We start from the raw sequence: 14657 nt of genomic DNA, 5'->3' as shown, positions 1-14657 counted from the left end.
CATGATTTTTGTCACATGGATGGACTATTTTGAACTGTTTAATTATTATTACACTGGTGTGATAGAGAAGTGAGCATTTGTGTATCACAGTTATGTTAAAAGGAGCATTCTGTTATCTATTTAATTATTGATGTTTGATATAGATATTATTTGATTAATAACAACACTTTATTGACTTTTAATACTTTAGTTTACACAGCACTACCTCATATCTAGAATGTAAACCAATTTTGGATGTGTGGAAGAATTTTGTAACTGTTTATGGTGGCAGCAGTGATTATAATCACTATATACAATATATTATATATATATATTTTTTTTTTTTCTGTTGTACACTGCTCAGTTGTGCATGTTTGCACTATAATTAAATCAGATATGTCGCAGCCCCACAACAGTAAAGCAACATAGCTCAGGGTAACAGGCAATGCCTTAGGTACTTACAAAAGTATCCAATGGCAGCAGATGTACAGTCAGAGTGTCAGAGATAATTAAGTCACTGTAGGCAGGCAGCTGGAATGGACCAAAGATTGGAGATCCATTTGGTTCTGCAAAGCAAATGCAGCATCAGCAGTGGGACAATGCTTCCTCTACTCCCTCTCCTCCTTCCTCTACTCTACTTCCTCCAGTGGATGATGTCAGCATCGAGTCCTTCTTAATACAGTAAACAGATGAAAGCAGGAGATTCAAAGGCAATACTAATGACCCTGGAAAGCACTTCACAGCAAATCTGTAACCAAAATAGGGCCTGGAAGCGCCTACTGTGAAACCCAGTATCCTAAGGTCACTTCTGGTCTAGCCCTGCAAAGTCTATTTCAGCAAAGTCTGAGGATGGCACTTCAAAGCTATGTTGGTGAAAGGCCGATTCAGAGAATTGCACTGTAGACATCAGCTCAGGCAACAATGTAGCAGGACTCTTGACTAAGGAAAATAATTGAAGGAAAAATATTATCTAAAATGGTGAGACTTTTCTCAGCAGAGCTAAAAAAACGATGTCCATCATCCCAAGACACTACCAAAAAACCGAGGCATGGTAAGAGAGGGAGAGGTTATCTTGGGATGGCCTACAATTTTTTTTTTTGATTGCCAGTGTCCAATCCTTCTGTAGGCAACAGTATAACCCAACAGTCAATGGCAGCTTGTGTCCCTCAATAGGCGAGAAAGAAAACATAATTTTATATATAATTTATAATTATATACGTATGAGAGGGCTACAGATGTCAATCACTGTGTCCCAGCCGTAGATTCCCCGCCAGCACCTAGCGATCACCGAGTATCACTGACAGGAGAGAGACCCGTTTGTAAACAACACAGGTCTCTCTCCTGCGGGCTGTAACATGCTGCTGTGTATTTCTCTGCACAGCAGAGAAATACACAGCAGTATGTTTCCCTAGTAAAACACGCACAGCACACACAGTAAAACAGCACACAGTTAACCCTTTGATTGCCCCAGATGTTAACCCCTTCTTGCCCAGTGTCATTCGTACAGTGTCAGTGCTTTTTATTAGCACTGATCACTGTATCAGTATCATTGGGATGTCATTGGCAGTTGGTCAGTTCCCCCCAGTGTCAGAATGCCCGCCACAGTCCTGCAGTCCCACTATAAGTCGCTGATCGCCGCCATTACTAGTATAAAAAAAAAAACAATTCCAGTATATATACCGCCATTTGTAGATGCTATAGCTTTCACGTAAACCAATTAATTTACATGTATTGGTATTTTTTTTAGCAAAGACATGTAGCAGAATACATTTTGACCTAAACTTAGCAAAAAGTAAAAAATTTTTTTTTTTCAAAATTGTCGGTCTTTTTTTGTTTATAGCGCAAAAATAAAAACAAACAGGTGATCAAATACCACTGAAAGAAAGCTCTATTTGTGGGAAGAAAAGACATATATTTCATTTAGGTACAGCATTGCATGACCACGTAATTGTTAGTTAAAGTAACGCAGTGCTGTATCGCAAAAAATGGCCTAGTCATGAAGGGGGTAAATCCTCTGGAGGGCAAGTGGTTAACTGACAAATGCGTGGTCATGCAACGCTGTACATAAATTAATTTTATGTAATTTCTTTTCCACAAAAATAGCTTTCTTTTAGTGGTATTTGATTACCTCTGTGTTTCTTCTTTATTGCGCTATAAACGAAAAAAACACTGATATTTAATAAAACAACTACATTTTTTACTTTCTGCTACAAAACATATCCAATAAATTTTTTTTAAAAAAAATCACATTTTTTCATAAATTTAGGCCAATATCTATTCTGTTACATATTTTTGGTAAAAAAAAACCCCAATAAGCGTATATTGATTGGTTTGTTCAAATGTTATAGCATCTACAAATGGTGTTATACCCTGCATACTGATATTTGTTTTTTTGGGGTTTTTTTTTATACTAGTAATGGAGGCGATCAACGGCTTATAGAGGGACTGCCACTAACTGACACTTTGTGGGAACCAGTGACACTAAGACAGTGATCAGTGCTAAAAATATTCACTGACACTGGTTAAACATCTAGATTGATCAAATGGTTAACTGTTTGCCTAGTCAGTGTTTTTGTGTGTCCAATCACAGCAGAAGCGGCGCTCCTGCGGAAGGCATGCGCCCTCCCAGTGGCAGAAATACAAAATCACATTTATATAACTGATTTTGCACAGAACATCTGCCCTGTAGCAGTAAATCTGCTATAGGGAGGACAGAAAGTGGTTAATTACAATTACAACAGATACTTCCCTTTTAATTTAGTATTTCATTGATGCACTTTTGGCAGTTAATATAGCTAGAAATCTGTGTGGATAGGTCTCTATCAGCCTTGCACCTCTAGACACTACATTTTTTCTATTACTCTTTGTAAAAAACCAGTTCAGCTCAGTGAAGTTTTTCTGTTTCCCACTCTCCTCCTTCACAGGCCTTTCAGGGCCTGCTGCAGAGGAGCTTTCCTGCAGGATGTTTCTCTTACCACCAGGGCTGGGACAAAGGGTGGGCAGAAGGGCCGGCTGCCCTGGGGGCAATGGTTTGCTGTAGGGATGGGGACACCTTCCTTCTGTTAGAAGGTACAGGAGCAGTGACAGTGGCAGTGATTTTGACAAGCAATTTTGACATATCATGAACCCAGGGGAAGGGGGGGGCACAGTTTGGCATCTTTGCCCTGGGTGCTGAATGCCCATGTCCCAGCACTGGTTACCACAATGCTTCATGATGAGGATGGTGCATTTATGATGGACAGTGAATAGCAAAAATGTAACATTTGTTCTTGTCATACAATAAATTCTTATGTTACATAAGTTTTCTTTTGCCACTCTTCCACATAAAACTGCAACTGATGGCGCATCTGACTTACAGTTTTATACACTGTCTATTTAATGTTAGCCATTGAGACCTGTAACTCCTTCAGAGTGGTCATAGACATTTTAGTGGCCTCTCTCGCTAGTCTTCTGCTTGCCCAGTCACTTAGTTTATGTATAGGACCCTTTATTTTACCAATGTAAGCTGTGACATACTTTGTTTTCCTAAAGCACCAGTCTGGAATTAAGTTGGATCTTCCAAATACCAATGTATTTATACTACAATCACTTGAAACTCATGGCCTAAACTCAGGTTATCTTCATTTAACTAATTATGTGACTTTGGAATGTAATTGTTCACTTTATGGAACATGTTACATTTTCCACCTGTGTTTAGGGTGGAACATGCAACATGTTTCAGTTCCTTTTGCCTCTTCTCCCAATCCCCCCTCAGTGTGACAGTGGGCAGGGGTTCTTCTCCCCACACCCGCTGTTACAATTCAAAAAACATGTGGCCCCACACAGCCACATCAGTGATTCACAGAGTAAATAATTTAAATCACTTGCTTTTTTCAGTCTGAGATTAAAATTGAACTGAACTGAAAAAGTGAAACCTTACTGTATTGTACACTGCACTCATAGTGTACATGGCACTATTAATGTTTTCATTACATGTTTGCATTCCTTCAAGTTCTGATTAGAAATTAGCCTGCCTATGTAATGCCCCTTGTTACCAAAAAAGTATAATTGTAATACATACGTAATCATGGGTATAAAAAACTTCAAATGCACCGAATAAACAGAAGTTATTTGGAAAGATGCTGAGTGTATCTTTTTGTGTCTGTTCCCTACTGCAGTAGTTATTACTAATTTGGAACCACAAATCAATATGAGGATAGGAGTTGTCTATTTATAAAATTTAATTATTAATGTCCAGAACATCTGGATTGTGGAATCTAAAGAATTTCCACCTCTGACAGCTATTTGTAAGAGATTGGGATGAGATTTGGGCATGTACCACCTGTGCCTCCCACACAGAAACACCATGCAAAACAAGACATGTTTCATCTATAAAGCAGATTAGCTGCTAGGAGACCATGGGCAATATTAGTTCTTTGTCCCCTGCATTACTTTCTCTGGGCACAGCTTCCAGAGTTTATCACTACTTTATATAATCATATTTCTAAGAAGCCAAAAGGAAGATATTTTTACAGGCACAGCATATATACAGGCTGTGCTCCCCAATTTGCAGTGCTAAAAAATGTCTGTACTGCTCTTTTTTGACCTAAAGTCTATTAGTGGTCAAATTGGATGAAAACTGTGAATTCCATATACTGCCAATAGTATTGGGGTGCCTGCCTTTAAATGCACATGAACTTTAATATTATCCCAGTCGTAGTCCATAGAGCTTAATATTGAGTTGGCCTACCCTTTGCAGCTATAACAGCTTCAATTCTTCTGGGAAGGCTGTCCAAAGAGTTTAGGAGTGTGTCTATGGGAATGTTTGACCATTCTTCCAGAAGCACATTTGTGAGGTCAGGCATTGATGTTGGACAAGCAGGCCTGGCTCCCAGTCTGCTCTAATTCATCCCAAAGATGTTCTATCGGGTTGAGGTGCAGGCCTATCAAGTTCTTCCACCCCAAACTTTTTGCACTGGTGCGCAGTCATCTTGGAACAGGAAGGGGCCATCCTCAAACTGTTCCCACAAAGTTGGGAGCATGAAATTGTCCAAAATGTCTTGGTATGCTGATGCCTTAAGTGTTCACTTCACTGGAACTAAGGGGCCAAACCCAACCCTTGAAAAACATCCCCACACCATAATCCCCCCTCCACCAAACTTTACACTTGACACAATGCGGTCAGGCAAGTATCGTTCTCCTGGGAACAACCAAACCCAGACATGTCCATCGGATTGCTAGACAGAGAAGCATGATTTGTCAATCCAGAGAACATGTCTTAGGAGCGTGCCCAGAGGGGGTGGAGCCTGAACATGGCGGCACGGGAGAGAGTGTAGTTTAGCACTCTCCGTGAGCCTTCCCCCCCCCCCCCGTTTATCTCCCTATGAAGCCTCGTCAGAGGGTCCAGCTGCACTGAACGCAGGGACTCACCTGCTGGAAAGAGTCGGCGGAGTCCCGGGGACGGTCGGAGCCGGCAGAGTGTCGGGAGGGTGCTGGGAGAGAGACACATCGGGGTCTTCCCTTCTACGGCGGCTGCTGAAGAGGAGTGGGGTTGCCTGGGAGACGACCGGGTGGCCTGGAACTTGGGGAGAGCCGGGAGAGAATCGCCTCGTGGCTTCAGCAGGTCTCTGGCGTTCTGCGGCGACGGCTTCGGAGGAGGAGCAGGGTTGCCGGGGAGACGTCGGTGAGTCAGCTGGGACATTGGAGAGACGCTGACACTGACTGACTCCGACACGTGAGAGGCAGTGGAGGAGCTCTGGGAGCTCCGAGAAAGAGAGGGATTGCCCGGCATCTCAGCAAGTGGGTGAAGCGGCTGAGGGTAAAGGACATATTGTCCCTACAATAGATATAACATCCATATAAATATATCATCTCCTCGCCTCCTACACCCAACCTAACTCCACCCTAACTTCACATCATTCCCATACCATACCCATATCATTTCTAATTTTACAGCTCCACAAGTATATACCATCATGCTCATTTTTTACGGCTAAACATTCTAACCCCCACTCTACTCCTTTCTCTAACTATTAACTTGCATATTAACTCTAATCGAAGGGGGCCTGTAATGGGAGGATAAGTTACATGAGCTACGAGAGACCCCTAGGAATCCCTTCAAGAGGAGACAAGCGGATTCAAACACAGAGGACTGTTTCTGAAGTGAAGTTCCAACGCGGTGGGTGAGTGAGGTCCTCTTTTACTCTGCATATAAATTGGTTTTGTATGTTAGACTTTTATATACTTTGAGTTCCTGCACTAGATTATGAGGTGCCTGGAAAAAGGACTGTGACTAAAATACTCAACCAGAAAATAAAAGAAATAGGGGATTCCTAGGACAGGTCTGAAGATTGGAGGAGTAAAAGACCAGGAGTTTCAGAAAATAAGAGATAAAAATTTTCCAAACTACAGCATGAAAGGTAAAAATACCAAAGGGAGCGGGCCTAAGAACACCCAAACGGGTACGATTAAGAAGTATGTGTCACAAGGAAATGTTACCCCAGAAAGAACTCAGGGAATAAGTGAAAAAAGTGAATCGGAAATAAGTCTGGATAACAGCCCAAGACTTTCCCTGGGCCTAGTTTACAATAGTCAAATGGAAGGTATGGAATCAAGAGAGTTGGAAAGAGATATGCAATTACCTAACAAAAAAGAAATGGCAGAGATGTTTAAAGGATTGGAAAATTCCATAAAGCAAGAGATGGGGATGATTCGGGAAGACCTGGGACAATTGTTAACTAGGGTGGAGGAAATGGAGGAGAAGGTACAAGCCCAAGCTCAGACCATCCCAAAACTAGAGAAATGGATAATTGAAGATAGAAAAGAACATAAGAGATTGCTTTATAGGATGGAAGAACAAGAAAATAGAGAAAGGAGAAATAATATCAGAGTAAGAGGAGTACCAGAAGTGACACAGGGGGAAGATCTAAAGGAGCTATCTGGTAAAATCTTGAACTTCATAATGGATAAATCGGATGAGGAGAGGTTTAAACTGGATGAAGTATACAGGATTGGGAAGAATCAACAAGGAAATGGGGTAGAAAAACCAAGAGACATAATTGTTAAATTCCACAACTATGGAGATAGAGAAGAGATATGGAAAAAGATTAAAGGAAGATCAAATATCACATATGGTGGGAAAAATATCCAAATTTTTGCAGATTTGACAGCAGAAACTCTGAGAAGGAAGAGAGCATTGAAACCCCTATTGGAAGCGATGAAAAAACAAGGAGTGAAATACAGATGGGGCCGAGACTTAAGCTTAATTGGGTGGAGGGATGGAACTACAGCTGTCTTAAGATTCTCGGAGGATATGGAAGAATTTTGTGAAAAATTTGGATTGCAGAGACAAGTGATATTTGGTTGGGAAGGGGAGGAGGGAGAGTTGGATATTAGTGGGACAGGAAAGTGGCAGCTGGTTAAAAGAGGAAATAGAGAATCAATAGATAGGGGGATATTGGGGAGGAGGGGGGGACGGTAAGCGGTCATGGGTAGAGTCGAACCCCTATAGAGGGATCAAAAGTGGAAGATGATCCAAGGGCATAGGAGGCCTGGGGGGGGTGGGGAGGTGGGAGGGGGGGGAGGAGATGGCAGGGGGGGAGGGGGTGGGGAGAGAGGGGGAAGGGGGGGAGGGAGGGGGGGAGAGTTGGGTGGGAGGGAGGGAGGGGAGGAGGTATTGGGTTAATACTCTGCATGACAGAAGGGATAAAGAGGAAGAGGCAATCTGGAAGAGAGATGGAGTTAATTAGGAATGATGGAAGAAATACAGTTTATAACCTATAATGTGAATGGGTTGAGTTGTCCAGGAAAGAGATTTAGGTTGTTTAATGAGTTACATCATAGGGCCACCTCAGTGGTATTTTTACAGGAGATGCATTTTGAGATAGAGGTAAACCTGAAATTGAAATCCAAACACTACCCAACATGGTACTATGCAGCTTCTCCAATTAAAAGAGCAAAAGGGGTTGCAATAGGTTTTGCAAAGAATATGAGATTTGAGCTGGAGGATAGAAGAACTGACCCTGAGGGGAGGTTTTTATTCTTAAAAGGTAGACTCCAGGGGATTGAGTGTACTTTAGCCAATATATACTGCCCTAATAAAAACCCAGAGATGTACATGAAGGGTCTGCTGAAAAAATTAAAGGAATTTAAAACAGGTCGCCTGATAGTAGCTGGAGACCTAAATTTCTGTATGGACCCACAAAAGGATAATACCTCTTCTGTACAAAGAGAGGGGAGTAGGTCTCTGAGAGCTCTGAAAAAAGTGATGCATGAAGAACAACTAGTGGACACTTGGAGAATAAAGCATATGAAAGACAGAGACTATACCTTCTTCTCTAATGCACATGAGATATACTCGAGATTAGATTACATCTTAATAGACCATCAACTTATAGATCATCTGGTTAAAATCGACATAGAAACAAGGACGTTCTCGGACCATGCCCCGGTTGTAATGAAAATGGGATGGGGAAGAAGGTGGACGGGAGGAATGGGGTGGAGGTTAAATGAGGGTCTTCTTCTGGATGAGGATGTAGTTCAGAAAATCGAGAAAGAGATTAAGGTATACTTTAAGGAGAACGAAACAGAGGAAGTATCGATAGCTACAGTCTGGGAAAGCCATAAGGTATTCATAAGAGGAATCTTGATTGCGGTAGGAGCAAGGAAGAAAAAGGAAAGAAGAGAGAGGGTCAGTGGGCTCTTAAAAGAAATATTGGACTTGGAGCAGATCCATAAGAAGAAAATAACAAAAGATACGAGACAGAGGTTATCGGATAAAAAAGACGAGCTAGAGAGGTTGATGGATGAGGAGAAGAGAAGAGTATACAACAGGGTTTTGAACGAAAGATATAGATGGGGAGACAGACCAGGAAGATATTTAATGAGAGCTTTGAATAAAAAGAAAAATAGGAACTATATAGAAAAGATAAAAAGTTCAAAGGGGGAGTTGGTCCACTCAAATAAAGAGATTATTAAAGAGTTTACGGAGTATTATAAAAAGTTATAGAATATTAGCCCCCAAGGCCCCCTAAAAGAAGCCCAAGAGGGAATTAATGAAAAAAAGATGACATACTTAAAAAATGCGGGATTACCAAAACTAAGTGAAGCACAGTTGAAATCCCTAGATGCAGAAATCTCCCAGGAAGAAATTAAAATAGCATTAAGAAGCACAGGGGGGGGAAAAAGCCCAGGCCCGGATGGATATACAGTTAAGTACTATAAGAAATTTAGTGAAGTACTGCTACCCAAGTTGGAGAAATATATGAATGCTCTGGGAGGTGGGATGGAAGTGAGGAGAGAATCCCTACAGGCCCATGTAGTACTTATTCACAAGGAGGGAAAAGATCCATCTCAGTGCTCTAGCTATAGACCTATCTCATTATTGAACGTAGACACTAAACTCTATGCAAAGGTGTTAGCAAACAGGTTGAGGGATCTGATGCCTGAATGGATCCATGGAGACCAGGTGGGCTTTGTACCGGGGAGAGAAGGTAGAGACAACGGCTTGAGAACCCTGATGCTTATTCAGAAAAGTAGAAAAGGGAAAGCTCCGGTGGTGTTCTTGTCAATTGATGCAGAAAAGGCATTTGATAGAGTGGACTGGGGCTTTATGATGGACAACTTAAAAGTGCTGGGGATAGGTGATAGAATGCGAGAGTGGATAAGTAAACTATATAGGGAGCCTACTGCAATTATCACGGTAAATGGGGAGAGATCAGAACCCATTGGAATGTCTAATGGTACAAGGCAGGGTTGTCCACTGTCCCCTCTGCTATATGTATTGTCACTCGAACCCCTGTTGTCAATAATAAGAAATAGTGGATCGGTAAAGGGAATTCAGATAGAATCCATAGAACATAGAGTAGCGGCCTTTGCGGACGACCTATTGATCTATGTGGGGAATCCCCGAATAACTCTCCCAAATATAATGAAGATTCTGAAGGAGTATGGTGAACTATCAAATTTAAAAATTAATCCAACGAAAACAGAGATCCTGAATATTAATATACCAAAGAATGAAAAAGAAAAACTACAAAAAGAATTCCCCTTTATATGGAGAGAAAAAGAGATAAAATACCTAGGAATAAAACTCACTGCCTCATCTAAGCATTTGTATAGATTAAACTATATCTCCTTGATAAATGAGATCAGGGAAGATTTAAAAAGACTAGAAGGAGGAAATCCATCCTGGATAGGACGTATAAACCTAGTCAAAATGGTAATTATGCCTAAAATACTGTATAGATTTCAAATGGTACCAATTAAAATTCCAGAAACCTTCTTTAAGATAATGAAAAAAATGTTAACAAGATATATTTGGAAGAATAAAAAACCTAGAATAGCATATGAAACATTGAGTAGGACTAAAGAGAAAGGGGGATTGGGCCTACCAGATGTCAAGAGATACTATAAGGCAGTGGTTTTAGCAAGAATATATGACTGGACATTTAACCATAAGGGGAAAAGTTGGGTAACAATTGAAAATGATCTTAGTGGTAAAAGATTGAGTCAGATGATATGGGTTCCACCACAGTTTAGGGGAATTAAAGAAAGCACAAGTATCTACACTTTGAATGTCTTTAGGGTATGGGATAATTTACACAAGAACATGAAATGGGAATTTAATTCTATATTAATGCCTCTCACAAATACTGAGTACTTCCCCCCGGGAAAGAATAAGATATCAGGGAGATGGTTTAGAAAGGAGGATACCCAATTGAGAGATGTTTTGGTGGAGGGAGAATTGAGATCACTTAAAGAGTTAATAGAGAAGAAGGGAGATATTTTTATTAGAATAGATGAGTGGAAATACCATCAATTGAAAAGTTTCATTGGAAATTTACCGAAACCCCTAAGAATAAAACAGGAGTGGAATATGTTTGAAAGGTTGTTAGAGACACGAAGGGATGGTAAGCACGGTATCTCAAAAGTGTATAGAATACTCACAGAATTAGACACAAACACAAAGTTAATTTTTATGACAAAATGGGAAAGGGATATGGGAGTTGGGTTTGATGAAGATAGACAGAGAAAGATGTTTAGATTGATACACGATAATGTTAGTATGAGAGAGGTTGAGGTTAATTATAAGTGTGTGACACGATGGCACATTACACCGAGTGTAGAGCACAAGATAAATGGGGAAAACTCAAATATGTGTTGGAGAGGATGTGGAGAGATAGGCACGGTGTTTCACATATGGTGGGAATGTCCGAAAATCCAGGCTTTTTGGAAGATAATAGTTAAATTAATTGAAGAAATAACTGAAATTGACATAGGATTAGACCCAACGACGTGCCTCCTACACAATGTGGAGACATCTGTAAATAAATATAAAGATTCAGGTATTTGGTACTTCTTGAATGCGGCGAAAGGGTTGATACCCAAGTTTTGGTGGAAAGCTGAGGTACCGAAGGAGGTAGACTGGATTAATAGAGTAAACCAGATAGCTAGAATGGAAAGATCATACCATATGCAAGAAGATAAGATGGGAGTTTATTCCAGGAGATGGGAAAAGTGGGAAAGAGCAGGATTGAAAGAGAAATATAGGAAGACATGAACTAGGATGTTAGCAAAAAAAAAAAAAAAATTAATAAGCCTCAAGAGATTGAAAGGGTTAGAGTCTGCAGAGGGGGAGGAGGGGGGAGGTGGGGTGAGAGGGGGGGGGGGTAGAGGGATGGGAAGGAAAAGAGGTTTTAGTAAGGGAAAGGCAGAAGTGTTATATGATTGTTTACTTGTATGAGAATTATTTCCCTTTTGGGTTTTTGTATTAATATGAAAAATTTAATAAATATTTAAATTAAAAAAAAAAAAATCCAGAGAACATGTCTCCAGTGCTCTAAAGTCCAGTGGCGGTGTGCTTCACACAATTGTATCCGACGCTTTGCATTGTACTTGGTGATATAAGGCTTGGATGCAACTGCTTGGACATGGAATCCCATTCTATGAAGCTCTCTACGCACTGTTGTTGTGCTAATGTGAACGCCACATGAAGTCTGGAGCTCTTTAGCTATTGACTCTGCAGACAGTTAGCGATGTCTGAGCTCTGTGCGCTTCAGCATTCGCTGACCCCGCTCTGTCATTTTAGATGGCCTACTACTTCGTAGTGGAGTTGCTGTTGTTCCCAGTTGCTTCCACTTTGTTATAATACCATTAAGGAAATTTCATGGATGGACTTATTGCACAGGTAGCAACCTATCACGGTACCATGTTTGAACTCAATGAGCTCCTGAGAGCCATCCATTCTTTCTGAAATGTTTGTAGAAGCAGTCTGCATGCCTAGGTGCTTGATTTTAGACACCTGTGACCATGAAGGTGATTTGAACACCTGAATCCAATGATTTGGAGGGGTGTCCCAGTACTTTTAGCAATATAGTGTATCATGCATATCTCAACAGTTGGTGAAAAAAAGATCACAGTAAGGGCTAGTTTACACTTGTACCCCATACCGCCCGCCACCTCCAGATCACTGCAGCCGGAGCAGACAGCTGCATGGCAACTGTCCGTTTAATATGAACAGGTACTAATGCTGCAATGGTCGAAAGTAGTCAGCTTAAGCCATGACAAGGAATCTCCCTGCCCAGCTCTGGAAAATTTTCAGTAACCCGAAAACTCAAAAGAGCCCTCCCCATTCACAATAGGTTCTTTTGGTATTAACTTTGCAGTTCACAGTTATGGTTAAAATATTCACACATGCATTACTCACAGTGGTCAGCATTTCCATCATTTCTTTCATGTGGTCTTCACCTTGTTGTTTTCGAGCTAATACAGCACCCTGTAGCATTTCTTCCTTCCGCTGTAAACATTTTGTAAGCTCTTCTATTATCTGAGCATTACCAGTATCTGATTGTGCCAGAAAGCAAGTAGTCAACTCCTATAATAACATGTAAAAGTTACTCCCTCACTTTCCATGTTAATATATTTATATGCATTATGTTTGTTTACTGTACATTTTCAAGATTAATAACACCACCTACAAAAGGAGACACTAAAGTTACACATTTATTCCTTATGTGGAACTCAATATCTAAAGCTTATTAAAACTGAAATTAATATAACTGTTCAATATTCACCTATTCCTTGCAGCTATTAAGAAGATATTGTTAAAAATGTATAAGTAAGACTTTTTGCTCCTTTAATACTGATTGCGATGTTTGTAACACAAAAGCCCTACTATCTGATAATTTTGGACAAAGGTTTTCTAATTTTCCAATTAAAAAAATTATATTTAAATAAAAAAAAGTATCAGTAAGATAAAGTAAATGTTTACATACTATAAGATGTAAAAGAGCTAACCTACCATCTCTGATGTATAGTGCTGTCTCCTGAATGTCTTTAGTCTTGAGGATGTCAACATAGCTGTTTCTCAGAGCAAGCTGGGATAGACGGGTTATGTATGAAGGTTTTGAATTAAGGAAGTGAACTAAAACTGGCTATACATGGATTGAAATCCAGACGAATTTCAATTCATGTATGGGCAAGGAGGCTTTAAATAAGTGGATCTACAGGTCGACTTCTATACAACCGCCCTGCTGAAACATTTCAGTGTATTCTGACAGCGTGGAAGTCTCCCTGCTGTCACAATACAAAGGCATAGTGAAAGGATTCTCCCATCCAGCGTAAGGATGGGGGAATCAAGTTTTTTTTGATTGGTTGATTCATTGATTGATTGATGGGCGGTTTGATTGATTGATGAGGTTGTTGGCTCTGAGGAAGAGGCTAAGTCCTCAAAATGCGTCTGCCTGTTGAGACTCCATCGTCCTCTTACCCTATGATGCACTGTAGATTGGACTATGCTGTTTCCATGCGATGAGCTTGTAGTTTTAGCCTACTTTGTGAGTATAATACTTACCTTTCTACACCATAAAGTCGTATTCTAAGGATAATGCACTAGGCCAGTGCGCCCTCTGTTTTGTTTGTTATTGAAGTCTTTTTTGATGGTTGAACAATAAAAAAAAAAAATCATCTATGGGCTGCCTAAGACTTATCATGTCTTATATGTCTCATGTCTCTATACTGTATGTCAGGGGGAGGTCTACCCGAGCAACATAGAAGAGATCAAAGAACACAGGGCTGCATCGCCCTTTTTTTAAATGTCTTAATTAATTAACTAGCAAGGCCCCGATAAAAAGGATGGCATCAAGAAAACTTAACTAAAACGTAACTAAAAACATGAATAAACAAACGTCACTGTAAACCTTCCTATTTTCAGCCTGCCCCTTTCCAAACATGTGATCTTCCCTGTGTCAGCCAGCGGTGGCTGCTGAGGAAAGAGTGCTTGACAACGGTCTGTAAAATTTGGAGTGGTGGGGTCACCCATAGGTTCCCATGTCCCAGATGTTGTTAGCACTTTCTCCTCTCCCTTACATATGCCACTGGTTCACATAGGTGAGATAATGTGACCAGATTGGAGTGACCTGAAAGCAGGTTAATCAGCATAAATGTTAGGAGGGGGAGGGGCATTTTATGGAAATTCTTCTTTAAAAATCACTTTAAGACTGGATAACGTACATTTACTTTGCTGGTCTAATATGATATACTGGGATGATGCCTGCAGCTAAAGGCATCATCCTGATTGTTTTTTCAGGCAGGGGATGCTCCTTACCCCTTCCGCCGCCCTCTTAGTGTAACTTCAAACTACCCTCCCTATTGGTGGACAGTGCCAGTAATTAACCGCCTTGTGGTGCATTAGTGACACT

The 14657-nt window shown here is 40.6% G+C and overlaps 1 protein-coding gene across 4 annotated transcripts in view; it reads right to left on the bottom strand.

Annotated features, from left to right (window-relative positions):
- Window positions 1-14657, bottom strand: part of LOC149449887 (myomegalin-like) — a 415368-nt gene that overhangs the window by 244954 nt on the left and 155757 nt on the right. For all 4 annotated transcript variants that reach the window (XM_089692642.1, XM_089692639.1, XM_089692640.1 and 1 more), the window contains one exon: window positions 12665-12832. In XM_089692642.1, the coding sequence (XP_089548768.1) occupies window positions 12665-12832 (168 nt within the window). The remainder of the gene's footprint in view (window positions 1-12664; window positions 12833-14657) is intronic.

Source organism: Staurois parvus, unplaced genomic scaffold (assembly GCF_062004578.1).
Source record: "Staurois parvus isolate SC_StPar_1 unplaced genomic scaffold, SC_StPar_1.0 ptg000597l, whole genome shotgun sequence".
NCBI classification, from domain to species: Eukaryota; Metazoa; Chordata; class Amphibia; order Anura; family Ranidae; genus Staurois; species Staurois parvus.
Note: the sequence above shows the minus strand (reverse complement) of the source record. Positions and strands in the feature narration are given on the sequence as shown.